We start from the raw sequence: 14,121 nt of genomic DNA on the forward strand, positions 1-14,121 counted from the left end.
CCGCCGGGCCAGTATTGTTGGAAGTTTACTGGCCGAGGCAATATCAACTGGCCCCGGGCCACCGGGCCACTGCTTAAATCCGTCCCTGCTAACCAATTTAAAAATGCAGTTGAACAATACCAAAGCAAAGCAACCAACCAGAACAACTAAAATACCATCTGCATGCGCAACACCCTGACCGCTTGATTCCGCAAAGGGATGTTGGACAGTACTCTACAAGAAGAAGTGCAATTTTTGATTCTGTTCCTTCCTTGGGTTTTCCGTTTCTTTTATTTCTCAACCGATGTCAACAAATGAGGTCTTAAAGCAGAGCTTAAGGGTACAGGCATTGGCTGCTGGTTTTAATTTTGACACCTAAATTCTTTTGCAGTCTGTATGTCGGTACCTGTTACATGGCACGGGTGTTCGATGGGACCATTTATTAGTTTTTCAAACAAAACATCATGTATAACCAAATTTTAGGCTTAAACAGCTAAAAGTGATATCGTGCTAATGTATACAGATGCTTTTGAGTCGTTTTAAACTTTAATCTCCCCTCTTTTACAAAATTATTTACTTTTATAGTTTTTTTAAAGCTTTTTCTGATAATAAAATGTATCTATTAATGACAAAATTGGTGGCGCTATTTAGTTACTGGAAATTACCCTTTCAAGCTTTTAATACAAATAATTCCTTTTATTGTTTGATAAAATATGTTTATAAAATTTCCTTGTTGCTTGTTTTACCTATTCCAGCTGTTTTAATGGCGGTATTAATCACCTAACCCTTGCAAATAAAGAAATATGATTTATGATAAATAGCGCCATCTATAGTTTGCATTTAGTTAATAATGAAGCCAATTCTACGTACATCAAACAGCCGTGATGGATGCTACCATCAGTCGACATATGAATGATATGATTGTTACGGATGTCAATTTCGCTCAGAAATTGCAGTTTTATATTCATGTAGATGTGAAAATGCATAGATTTTTGTAATATCTACACTTAATAAATACATGTAGAATCTCTACTGATTTTTTTCTTCTCCCAGAGGCTTCAAAATATTTTTGGTCAGCGAGTCTTTCAAACAATTTATTTTCCACAGTGTAAAGGACACCCTCTGGTGGACCTGCACTGTGCATACACAACAAGAAAAAAAAAAAGTATATTAACTTGTACATACCGACTGACTGAAATGAGGTTCATGCATATACTCCATTTGCTCTAGTGGAACCTTTTTCGGTGGAATTGGTTTAGTCTTTGGTTCCTCCAAAACCGTTTTCAAATCGACAAGATTTCTCTTGGCGGAATTTGCCAACACGTTTACAAACGTCCTATTGTTGCTTCCCTGCTGTAAGAAGCTCATTGAAAACTGATCAGCGTCGGCATTTGCTGCACCAACTTGTAGGGAGTTGTCCTGACCGTCCGGTTTTATCCTTTTCAACATTTGCAAGATCTCGTCTAATTTCTCTCCTTGTCCTAACTGATCTTGTTTATGGTACCACTGATTGAGGTCTCTCGCTCTCTGTTCTGATCTCAAAGGCTCTGCCGGAACCAACTGGTTCCTGTGTCTTAGTAGCAAACCTGCCACTGTTAGAAAGGCGTAGACTCCTAAGCCTACGATGAGGGCCAGCTGGACTGGCCTGTGGCGTAGGATTCTCCCCAGCATGTTCGGTGGTGGTGGTGGAGGTCACGACCCAGGGGGGTCACGACTGCACGGCATACACCCAAGATCTGTGTCCACAATAATCATACAACATCTGATATAAACAGCTGTTGTTGTGATCATAGGCCTACATGTAGGTCGATATCATCTTAGTCCACCATTATTCTGCAACTTGATGAAAACTACTGTCAGTCGATCATGCAGCACCAGTCTTGATGCTAGAAAATACAATGCAAATAGAATTAGAAATAAACTTTGAATGCCAGGGGTTCATCATAATATGTTATGGTGGGTATATGTACCCTGTGGAACTCTAAATGATGGGTCTTTGGGAGCTGACGGCTATAGGTAAAAAGGGGTCTTTTAGAGCTGCAAACTGTCAAACTCAAGGGTCTTTCTTGGCTTTCTGATTGAAAATCACCTTGGAAAAACACCCAGTGATTACAAGTGAGAGGAATGTGCAACTTGGAGGTCGCAAAGGGTCTTTCAGCACACACTTTTGGTAAAATTCAGGGTCTTTTGAAGCTGTGCAGTCCAAAATTAGGGGACCTGACTCTCTAAAAGAGCATGTCACAAAACATGCCATAAAATAAATACCTCTTGATGAAACAATTCCGGAAGTTTGATTTCTTGATTAGGTAAATCAACGTAAATTTAAATAATTACCAAAGACAAGGGAAATTGGTATATTCTGTGCTGAGAAAATTGACTTGTTTCAAACTGAAAGCCCCTGTACAAACCAATAGTATTTTGCGAGGGAGTCCACTTTGTTTGACAGATGTGAGAAGTGGATACAATACATGTACATGTAGATAGAACAGCCCCGACCGAGAGAATACAGCAGTTGAAGAAAAAAATTACTTTTTGTTGGCATAAATCGAACAAAATTTTCGATAATGGGTAATACCTCAGGGTAATACTAGGATTTCAAATTTATGTTGTTGTGAGGAATGACATTTGAAGCTTTTGAGTACCATATTCCAACAGGCCCGTGACAGTAATTTTCGCTTAATGCGTGCCGACTTTTCTTCCCCGTTCGATTTAGCACTCGTTGTTGTTTTGGTTTCCACGACAGCACCCCGGTACATGCATGGAGGCGCTATCTTGGGTTTCAGGGGGGCTGGCCGCCAGCACCCCCTGAACGCGCCCAGCACCACGACTATGCGATCAGCATCACGTTCCCAATTGTCAATCACCGGGGGTCAATCACCTCGAGCTTGACAACGATATCTGAATAGACTGTCGCCAAGACTAAGTTACGTGTAGGGCATGTAAATTTAGGTTTTGAAAGAGTATTTTCTTGTATTCTTGGCTGGGATCGCGGGGTTCATGGTCGATTTCAGGTATTTGATAAATTAAATTCATGGATGGGCTAAAAATATTATTAAAATAGCTGATCAACAATTGTAAAAATTCCTTTATAGCAGACTTGAAATAGTCTAACCGTGGATGCAGCAAGAGACTATTTTACAGGAAATTTTCTTGCTTGAACGCGTGGCACGGATGCGATACAGCCGGTATAAATCGCGGTAGTGTTCCAGGCCTACGCGGTGGCAGGGTAATGGTGGCTTCCTTAGCTTTATATTACTTTCATTGGCGAATGGCGAGTCTGGAGGATTTTGGATTTCTTCAACTAACCCCAACAAATTTGGTATCCCTGGAAAGAGCATCCAAAAAGAAAGAGAATGGTGAAAACCCCAGCTCAATAGACCAAGTGAGTTAAGCCCATTTTCCCTTTTGACGATGACACATTTCTGTCTGTCAACTTCTGGTATATAAAATGTTGGAAACATGCAGCATTCAATCAATAACACAGTAAGCATGTCATAGTGTGGCTACTGCACAAATCCGCGGATGAAACTGCCAGTAAGCTTTACAAAACTGTCTTAAAAACACACCAAAGTTTCATCACCTGAACACAAATGCAATCTTAATATTTTATGAGTAATTTACATAATTTTGATGTTAAAAATGTAGTAAAACTTACCGAAATTCGCGCTACAAGAAATGGGAATTTTGAAAAAAAATTTGAGATCAAATGATGTCTTGTGTGGTATTACTGGAAAAAAATCGCAAAATTTTGCTTCAGTTGATAACGTAAAATAATAAATATTCATGAGTTGGGCGAGAATACAAGTTAAAACGAGAGCCCATAGCCCCATACTATAGCAGACAAAAAAATGGCGTCATCCAAGTCACTTGGTCAGCGGAAAATTGCTCTGTGGAGCACCAACTTGGGATCATAATTTCACACTTTTCAGCATTGTATTCTTTCCCAAATTGGACATGTATGTTGAGATTATTATTTTTTCTCTTAGGAAATGAATCCAATCTGTATTTTGAGTTGCAGAAGGTTCATACATGCACATGTATGTAAATGGTAAGATTTCAGGAGGTAGTTTCTACATGTTAATTTGCAGGAGTAAATACCTCACACCAAACCCAAAGTCTAGGACCACATAGCCAGAATACATCAAGCCAGCAACCAGGATTGATGCGTATTAAAGTATTCATTTTCCTCTGCATCAATTGATCTATGGAACAAACTTCCTGCCCAAGTAGTGGAAGCAAAAACATTGCAGGGCTTCAAGACATCACTGCGCAGCCATTGTAGTGATGTTGAAATTGGTAGGCTTGGGCATCGTCAGTCTTTCGCATATTGCGGCCAAAAACATATCACGATATCGCCATCTGACGATATTTTTATCCATGGTACATGCATGATCAGAAGTTCACTGTTATACGGGTGCAAAACGGCCCGGCAATCAGTGAAACAACAACTTGAACAAGAATACAATTAAACAGACCTGTACAAAACATACTTATTCAATCCACTGCCATCGTTCAAAACAGCTTCTTTATATCCAAAACGTTAAATTAAAACCAGTACACATGCCATATTTGCTTGTGCAATCTACAGTACTTCCGAGATTTCACCACAAACGCCGCCATTTATATTGTGCACGAACAGTTGGCTGTGGACAGACGCTGGATGGGAGACCAATTAGACTGCTGCCCTCAATGAAAATTAAGTTGGCTGTACAGAAGCTGGATGGGAGACCCAAGTATAAGTATATCGCCTGTCACTTTTTCTACATATTGTCATCGCGATAAGGATTTAATATCGCGATATATTGCAGGGTGCAATATCGCCCAACGCTAGATCTTGGGACTTTACATTAAACAATTTTTTTTTCTGCACATCTCCATGCGAGTTCACTTGTCAAGTTGACTTTAATGCACCATGCACAACGTCGGCTTACCAGAACCAGAACCAGAACACAGTAACAGATACAAATTACAAAATCGCCATTTCACTGGACTCGCTACTTTCATAATGAGCTGTCAATGTCATATCCCAACTCAACTGGTGAGTGTAGGATTGCAAAACTGAAAAGAAGAGTGAATTCATGTTCATATGTACACGCTATGTAACAGCGCGCATGATTTGTCGAGAGCCGGGCATAAACAGCCTTTATGCCCGGTGTCACTCCCGGATGCGAGTTCGCCGGGTAGGGAAAATGAAGGAAAATCGAGTTTTTTAACAATGTTACTGCCATGGTAGTTTTTTGTTATTATTTTGATGAAATAAGAATCACAAAATGTTCTGGCATGTATGAACCGGGTTCATTCATATATTTTCATGACTAAACTGGGCATAAATTAGGGGTTCATTAAACGGTTGTTTATGCCCGAGAGGCCGCTTGAGCGATCGATAGTGGTGGGATACGAGACGTAGGCTAAAAGGGCCATGCATGCAGGATGATGGTGTTCTTGAACTCAGAATTGACTTGGTCTCGTTTTAGTATGTACATCAAATGTACTATTGTACTATGGAGCCGGGTATAAATAAAAGGCCTGTCGCGACCGTCCAAAACTAATGGTACCGGTAGTAGTTGGTAGGGAGTCCGGTGAAACGCTGAAAATCCAATTCCTATCTGTTTATGTGTGAAAATGACCAAAAGTAACTTACCCATATGGCCCACGAAAATCAATTCTGAGTTTATCGTCACTTTTTTTCCAGGTTGGTGAGGTGATTTTTTCATTTTTCATTATTTCATCAGATTTCATTATTGACCTAAAATGCGTGTTGATTTAAAGCAAAATGGAAATGAATGCAACAAAGAAATTTTCACGAAAGGTAGGGACTAGAAAAGTTAGAAAAGAGCCTGATTTTGCTTCCAAGTTATGAATTTACATGTTTTACAAACATAAATATATTTTTCCAATTGCTAAAACTGGTGAAAACACTGATACTTTGAAAATAATGAATTATTTTGGCATTTTTGAAAATTTGACGCGGGTATTTTTGGTTTCCAAAAAGTAACACGGGCATGGGACGATAAACTCGAAATCGACTTTCACGCGCCTGAACAATTTTCCCCGTCATAGAAATCACGAAAATAAAAAATCTTGCAGCTTAAGGGGGTACTACACCCCTGGCCAATTTTGTGCCTATTTTGCATTTTTCTCAAAAATTATAGCACATTGGTGATGTATATTATAGGGGCAAGGACTACAACTGCTGCACTGAAAATTCGGCAACTCAAGGCAAGTAGTTATTGATTTATTGATCAAATATTGGTTTTCCCTCATTTTTGACTGTACATGTAACTCCACAACTGTTGTCTGTGCTGAAATAAAATTTCCAGTGCAGTATATAGTCAAATTCAGTAAACCTTTGACGAGCACGTATTTTAAGTCTACATCGCGTATTTACTGCGTTGGATGCACTTGTCTTTGATTGGTTGCTGAGGCAATCTGCTGTTGCCGAGTGGAAATTTATGAATGAACTGTGCGCCGTACGCGTTGTTAGCTCGAATTTGCAACATGTGGTAGTCGCGCTCGCGCATTTGATTATAGTTGTAGTCCTTGCCCCTATCAGGGGTAGCGTTAACCCCGATCAGGGGTGAATGACCCCCTAAATTTAAAAAATATCAATTTTTTACCCTCTATATTGGGAATATGTGCAAGCTCGGGGTGAACTCTGACCCTCTACTTTTGGACCTTACTCCTACCCCTGACTACACTGCAAAATATTTTTCAACCCCCCGAGATTTAATTTTCACCCTTGGATTTTCTGCAAGCTCGGGAGTGAAAAACACGGGAAAACAACCCCTGACTTTTGGGCCTTAATGCTACCCCTGGCCCCTATAATATCTTACTTGTCACCAACTGGTGTTGTTGTGGTCCTGAGTTGTGGAATGGATGACAGACAAAAAATGGATTTTGAAAAATTAAAAAAAAATCATAACTTCCCCCATTTCTTCGCCTATTGCATGAGCTCATTTTTGCACTTGCATTTCTTTTTTGATGCTCTTTACAGTGATACCACATTTTTTGGGGGTTTATAAAAAAATTCAAAAATCCACCAGACTCCCTACTATAGAAAAATTATTAAATTTGTGTACATCGTATTCATGGAACATTCAACTACGCTTGTTCATATGTTACTGACTTACTCCACGACTAATCATGCTATGTACACGAGCGTACAACGCTACTCTATGACTATGCGTCCATATTAGCGAGGTTATCTGCGTACAACAGTTTACTACGGCTACGCACAGCCATGCAAAGAGTATGTTCTAGTACAGGCAGGGATCTATACGGTGATTTTTTTATTTTGGGTGGATAAAAATACACGTAACCCATGCACCACGCAATTGAATCGCAGCCCGATACTGCACAGGTTCGCTAGATCACTGGTTACAAGTTGCTCTTGTCTATATCATGTAATCGGCAATCGCGGAAGGCTATAAAGTCCTAAAAAACGTGGCGCACATATCATGATTAGGTATGCCCACATTGCCTATCATAGAGGCTCCTTCAACACCCAACTTGTGACCACACAGAAATGGTTTAACTGTGTAAGCCCCATAGGAAAGTACAAAAATTTGAAATTTGGATACCAGAAACTTTACGTAGAAAGTCAAAAACTGTCAATTGGTATACCTTGATACAAAAGTTATCATACAGTGATAGTAAGATTTTTTCAAATAAAATTGCTTTTGTGTAAAATGGATCGCCGTGCTGAAAAATGCTGCATTACCGTACTTGCTTTTTTGTAATTCATTATAAATTAATGATGATCACAGAATTTGGGAAAAAACATTTGCCCATAACTTTGCTAATTTTTGTCCTACAGACATGGTTGACCCCTCATTTTTTAAGTTAAATAACCACCTAAGTTCCAAATAAAACAATTTCCATGTGAAATATACTACGGTACTTGAAAATTTTGAATTGACACAAATTTTACGGTAAGGCCCATTTCACGGTTAGGCGCCACTTTTGGTGAAAAAAACTTTAAATTTTCAAAATGGATTAAATTTCATTTAACTGGGGTTTTCTTTTCCACGTAAGACCAGATTTTCATAAAAATATCATTTCCCAGCTTAAATCTCTCTACTTCTTGAAGAAAATTATAATTTATTATCTCATGTTATGTAATTTTTAAACAAATTTGATAAATATTGAGTAGTGAATATTTATACTTTTACTGTCCAATACATATATAATAGATATTTAAAATAAACAAGTATGTCATAGGCTCTCTTCTGACCAAATTTGGGCAAATTTTGTTGTGTAATGACAAATTTATGGCCACTTACATGTAATTTTGTGGTAAAAAAGGAAATTGACATGAAAAGGTTTACTCAACAATTTTAATAATCAATGAATGACTCTGATATTTCACAGCTTTGATGGTCATAATATGGGTAATGTTCACAAATAATATCAGCCAGTTTGAAAGCACAGGTCAAATTCAAGATTCTTATGTTTGTGCAATTTTGGATGTGACAGATGTCAATGTGAACGGAAACCACACATTGTAAAGCAGAGTATGTTTCAGAAAATAATGATTCAAAGAGTTTTCACACACTCAGTAAATTAAATGGGATATATTGAAACATATTAAACCTGTGTTAGTGTTCATTTTAAAACATTGTTTACAATTTATAGAGGTGGATGTGACATTTTTAATTGTGAACAGAATATTTCATTATTATAAACAGTTTGCTTGTCAAAATATAAGCTTTAAAGCACTTCTAACACATATATTTTGATAGATTCTATTGAATTGAGCAATGCTAAAATGTTTTTCCTGACCCTTTATATTTTTGCCAAGCAAAATGTTTATAATACTGAAATATTCCGTTCACAATTGAAAATGTCACATCCGCTTCTGTAAATTGTATACAAAACTGTCCCCTAAAAGACAACAACAAAGCCATGAAATAATCATATGTGACATGTATGAAATAATAAACCTATTTTAGATAGTCAAATATCATGTTGTTTAAGTATTTTGGCCTAAAAACTACTAATTTTGAGGATGTGACATGTGAGCGGAAATTGAAGCTTTTGAATCTCCTGTCACAATTAAAGAAGGCATGCTGAATTACAAACTTATTGTGCCTTTTGATCCCCCACAAACCTGTAATGAAATAACTTCAAACTGGCATCCTAGTCCCATTCCTGTCTTAGTTCTTTGAAGAAACTATTTTGGATGTGACAGGTACCATGGATGTGACACATGTCAAGGGAAACTTTGAAATGACATCTGCAAGCTAAGTTGATGAAGGAGTTTTCATTAAATGGTGTCATTAGATAGCTTATAGCTAGGAAATTAAAAAAATCAAGGAGAACAAATTCTGCCACTTATTTGTTAATAAATTATACTATTTGGAAAATTAATCGGATGTGACAAAATTGTGAACGGAATTTGTTGGCAAAAATTCAAAATATCGCTGTATCTACGTATTAAGAGCAACAAGTGTAATTTGTTCAACAAATAGTAACAAGACTCTGAACTTTACTAAAACACACTAGTTTGCCATTCATGTAAAGTATTAGTCGATCTATTCCACATTGAATAAGGTACATAGATGTGAACGGAAAATGTCACATCCGAATTCAGAAATTTAAATGGTTCTCATGCTAGTTAAACTGACAACTACTACTTTGTTCATGTATGGCTGTATAGTGCAACTTGTTCATTACATAAAAACAACAAAAGCAGCTGGTAGGCTCAACATAGTTAAAAGTGGCAGCATTGGAAAATAAATGTCTGTTTTTAGGTTGCTAGTAAAATGTGGTTTTTGACCACTTCTTCCCCCTGTGCGCCCTGAAAGATAAAAGCAGAAAGGCCGATTAAGCTAGTGGAGGTAGGCTATACAGAGACAATGAAAAATCACCAACAGTCAATTCTGTAACCCCATTATTTTTTACACACCAGGCCAGATACGTTGAAAATCAAAAAGTGGCGCCTAACCGTGAAATGGGCCGTAAGTCATACCTAGTACAAGGAACTTATACGATGTCCTCATTCACAAACTGATACTATCTGTCCATCGTATAAGACTGTCCCCGTACGGCAATGTGGTGAAGGAATATTACACAGTCAAGAATAGGCTCCATCATTTTTTTGTTCTGATCCCTCCCAGTCTCCCAAAACATCAAAAGCGTTGCACATTTACTTACTGTCCTTTTTCATATAACGCAGACAAAGTAGGGCCAAGCTACCTAGAAATGGTCAAATTTTAGCAAGAAATATCTCTGTGTAATCCTATGCTATGACTATGTACATGTATAGTCCCATATACATGATATATATCACATCGTTTATCGGCGATTGTGATTTTTTTTTTCTGAAGTTTGGCTGGTACCCACCAGCGTCATTCCCGTGACGTGACACAGATAAAATAATCGACCGGAAATCGGGGATCATTAAAACGTCAACAAATTTCAAAACATAGAAATCAGTAAGCGGTCCGAATTTTGAGCCATACAAGTTTACGTGGTGAACTAGGTATTGGTATTGCTAGTGTCATGAGTGTAGAGTTCAATTGATCTAGCTTTCAAAAATCATGGTCTTTAACTGACAAAACATAAACGTAAATTGATTTTAGCTTATACATCAATACCTACCGCACTCACAAATCAATCAATGCCCAAATATTCGTATGTAAGCCTCGAAATAAGCTGTAAAGTCCTGCCCTAAAATCTCAGCTCTCACTCGGCCGTGTACCGTCGCGAAACGCCATTTCCAGTTAATTGATTGTATAGTCTCAACCACAAATCCACAGTTCCTAAAGTAGATTCCCAGGTTCCTTACACTGTGAACTGCGTATGTGGTTGATGTTTTAGTATTTTGACAACAGGTCAACATTTCAGGGGTCAATCTGGTTTAGGCCGTATAAAATTAATGTTTTGGTTCTCGTCTCCTCCCGCCTCAATTTCTGAGATTTGTCAGATTTATTTTTATTATGTTTTAAGAGAACTCAGGAACTCACATTAGGCTATTAGCCTTTAGGGGGATGACATTTTCTTCGGAAGGGGGGGCAAATATACCGGTATACGGGGGTCCAAATAATTAAATTTTTGGAAAGAAAAATATGGGGGGTCATACAATTTTTGATGACCAAAATGTAGGCCTAGGTCACAAGATGACCACAGATGGTGTGTTTATTTTATTCAAAAAGACCGATTTCAATACAATTTTAGCCTGTTTAGGGGGTAAAGCTTTAAAGGTGGGGTCATAATTTTGTTGCCGCCGAAATAGCGTGGTGGGGAGGAGTTGCAAATAAAATTGCCGCCAACTTTTTTTGTAAATTTGCACCCCCCCCCGAAGAATATGTCAGCCCCCAAATGTAGAGCCTACGATGTCCTTAAAATTTTTAATTTGTTATTTTATAGGGGGAAACGGGGCAATTTGGTCCACCTAAGGGGGAAAAATGGGACACCAGATCTAGGCCTATATCACCAAGAGTTCAGTAGATTTATACGTTTCACAAAAAATGGTGCCCGTCGGCCTCCGGTTTCATTGTTTATTTTATTAAGGCGTCCCATTTTACCCCCTATGCAAAATTGTTGCTGTAAAGAAGCTGGGGTAAAATGGTCCAGCTGGGTAAAATGGGACGCTATTGATTTAGGCCTACTATGGGATTTTTTTTTGTTGGGGCAAGATGGGACAGTGCGAGTTAGGGAGTGTTCAGAAATACTTTGGTGGGGGGGCTGGTAAAAAGGGGGGGGCCAAAAAGTTTTGGACCTTAAAAGAGGGGGACCAAAAAGTTTTAGGTGGTAGGAAAGGGGGGGCCAAAAAAGTTTTCCTCTTCAAAACCCAAAATTTTTGCGCGCGAAGCGCGCATTGAGACGCTCTATATCACTTTCAACATGGGCAAGTTTTGGTTTTCAGTGCTTTTGTTTGAAAAAATGATGGCAGTTAGTGTCAAGGGCTTAGGCAGCCAGCCGTGTAGGGAGTGTTTTACACACCCAAATTTGTAAATACACACCCAGTTTTTGCTCACACGGCCTATACTTTGTACACAAATCTTACACACCCAGTTTTTTGAATTTACACACCCAAACCTTCAAATCCTGCCTAAGACCCTGCTTAGTGTACACATATCTATTAATTAATATAACATTAAAGATGATCAGCAACATGCAACATCTGGGTTGGTCTAAGAAATACTGGCACTTTTTATCATAGCATTTTATATCTCTTCAAAGTAGACAAAAATATGATTTTATACCAATCTGATCAAAATACAACTAAATCAAGAAAATATTGCAAATAAATTGGATTTCTTTGCACGTAAATTGCACACTTCAGTTTACTATTTCTCATTGCAAAATTATTTTGGTATACACATAGGCCCATGGGTAGATTTACCATAGGGCAGAGTGGGCACAGGCCCAGGTACCAATATGCTTTGGGGGCCAAAACTGATACCTGTGTACATTTGCGTGACCAAATTAATCTCATATTAGCTTTTTGCATAAATTAGTTCTAATTTTAACAATATTTGACCATTCAAGCTTCAATTGGCCAAATTTTTTGCGCGGTTCGCGTGCATTTGTACTATCATAATAGCCACGGATCCAAATTATGCTGATGTGCCTATAAACCTCCAAATAAATCCTCTATTTCATTTATCCATGTAAAATCAGATAAACACCCTGATTTGGGACAAATCTAAATTAAGTATTAAAAATTAAAATTTCCTTGTGCTTGTATTTCATGCGCAATTTTCCCACTGGGAATGTTTCAAACATTTGCCTCCCTCAATGACATGTGACCCAGATACCACACCACTGGAAACAACACTATTAAGTATGTTTGTTTTTCAATAATGGGGGGGTCAAAAAGTTTTGTCTGTCAAAAGAGGGGTCAAAAAAGTTTAGCGGTCCATCGAGGGGGGCGGGTCAAAAAAGTTTTTGAGTGAAAATTTGGAGTTAGACCAGCCCCCCTACCAAAGTATTAATGAACACTCCCTTAGCACACAGTAAATCAATGGCGTCCCATTTTACCCCAATTTGGCACATTTCTAAAAAGAAAACATTTCTTTTAATTTTCGGAGAAAATAGTAAAAAATTTTGTCTTATTTAATTGAAAATTTGGCTTAGAAGTTATTTTTTAATTTAAGAAACACTAATCCGGGCCATTGATTCAGATTTAGCCTTAAGTCGTGACCTCTGCTTAGACATGAAAAAAAATCGAATATTTATTTTGATGTGTTACGGCCCTCAGAAGTTCTTGTTTCAATAAATAGACATTATATCAGTTCTTTTGGCAAAATATGATTTCCGAAATCACCGTGTCCCAAATTACCCTGTGTCCCAATTTGCCCCAAGTTACCCTACTCAAAATGCTGAAATAATACTATAGGCCTAGTAATAATTGTCAGGAATTGTTTCTGTCCATTTTGAGCTGAAATAACAAGGTAAAGTAAAAGAAACCCTACTAGTTCGGCTGCCAGTGAGTATGACGGTGTTTTGGTGTAGGCCTATAGCCCCCCCCCCCACACCGACATCGCCTGGCTAATGATTACTTGGTACAGCAGATACTAAAATCAATACCCGGGATCGATACACGTGAATGTCCTTATATGCACTATTTGATATTCAGACGATAGTCTAAATCTTTGGATACCGGGGTAGAAAATGATGAATATCTCCCGTAATTTATTTATTCTAAAGAAGCCAGATTTTGTTCCTTGCACTTGAATATATGTGTTGAACGGATATGATAGTCGTTAGCTTGCGTGTTGATAAAGAACCGTGCGTCTTGAACTCAAAAAGTGATAAAAATTCTGATTTTTATATGTGCCGAACTATAGCGCAGCGTAGGTTAGCTGCACTCACTCGTTGAGGCAGTCTAAAAGCAGACGACCTCATGGCGTACCGGTATACATGCTCACTCACACACACACACAGAGGTCAATTACCAGGCTATTGTTAGTCGGATACCCCTCGGCTCATGCGTCTCAAAAGTATTAAACAGGTCGGAACAAAATGGCCATGCTTGGCTGTGGATTGGCGATTTCTGCCATGAAGATATCGGGGCGATAACACTGTGCCCCCTATAGTTGAAGGATATTGCTTCTCAAGTATTTAGATTCTAAACATTTCAACATGTTTAGGCCCTACTTTCATATTGTTTAGAAAGTAAATGCACATGTGTTT

General features: G+C 38.2%; 1 protein-coding gene across 1 annotated transcript in view; it reads right to left on the minus strand.

The window, feature by feature from the left end:
• Window positions 1–10,680, minus strand: part of LOC140150524 (alpha-N-acetylgalactosaminide alpha-2,6-sialyltransferase 1-like) — a 37,797-nt gene extending 27,117 nt beyond the window's left edge. The window contains exons 1-2 of the mRNA XM_072172554.1: window positions 10,582–10,680; window positions 1,165–1,865 (exon numbers count right to left, since the gene is read on the minus strand). Of these exons, the coding sequence (XP_072028655.1) occupies window positions 1,165–1,650 (486 nt within the window). The 5' untranslated portion in view covers window positions 1,651–1,865; window positions 10,582–10,680. The remainder of the gene's footprint in view (window positions 1–1,164; window positions 1,866–10,581) is intronic.
• Between the last annotated feature and the right edge of the window lie 3,441 nt (window positions 10,681–14,121).

The sequence above is a fragment of the Amphiura filiformis genome, chromosome 4, assembly GCF_039555335.1.
Source record: "Amphiura filiformis chromosome 4, Afil_fr2py, whole genome shotgun sequence".
Lineage (NCBI taxonomy): Eukaryota > Metazoa > Echinodermata > Ophiuroidea > Amphilepidida > Amphiuridae > Amphiura > Amphiura filiformis.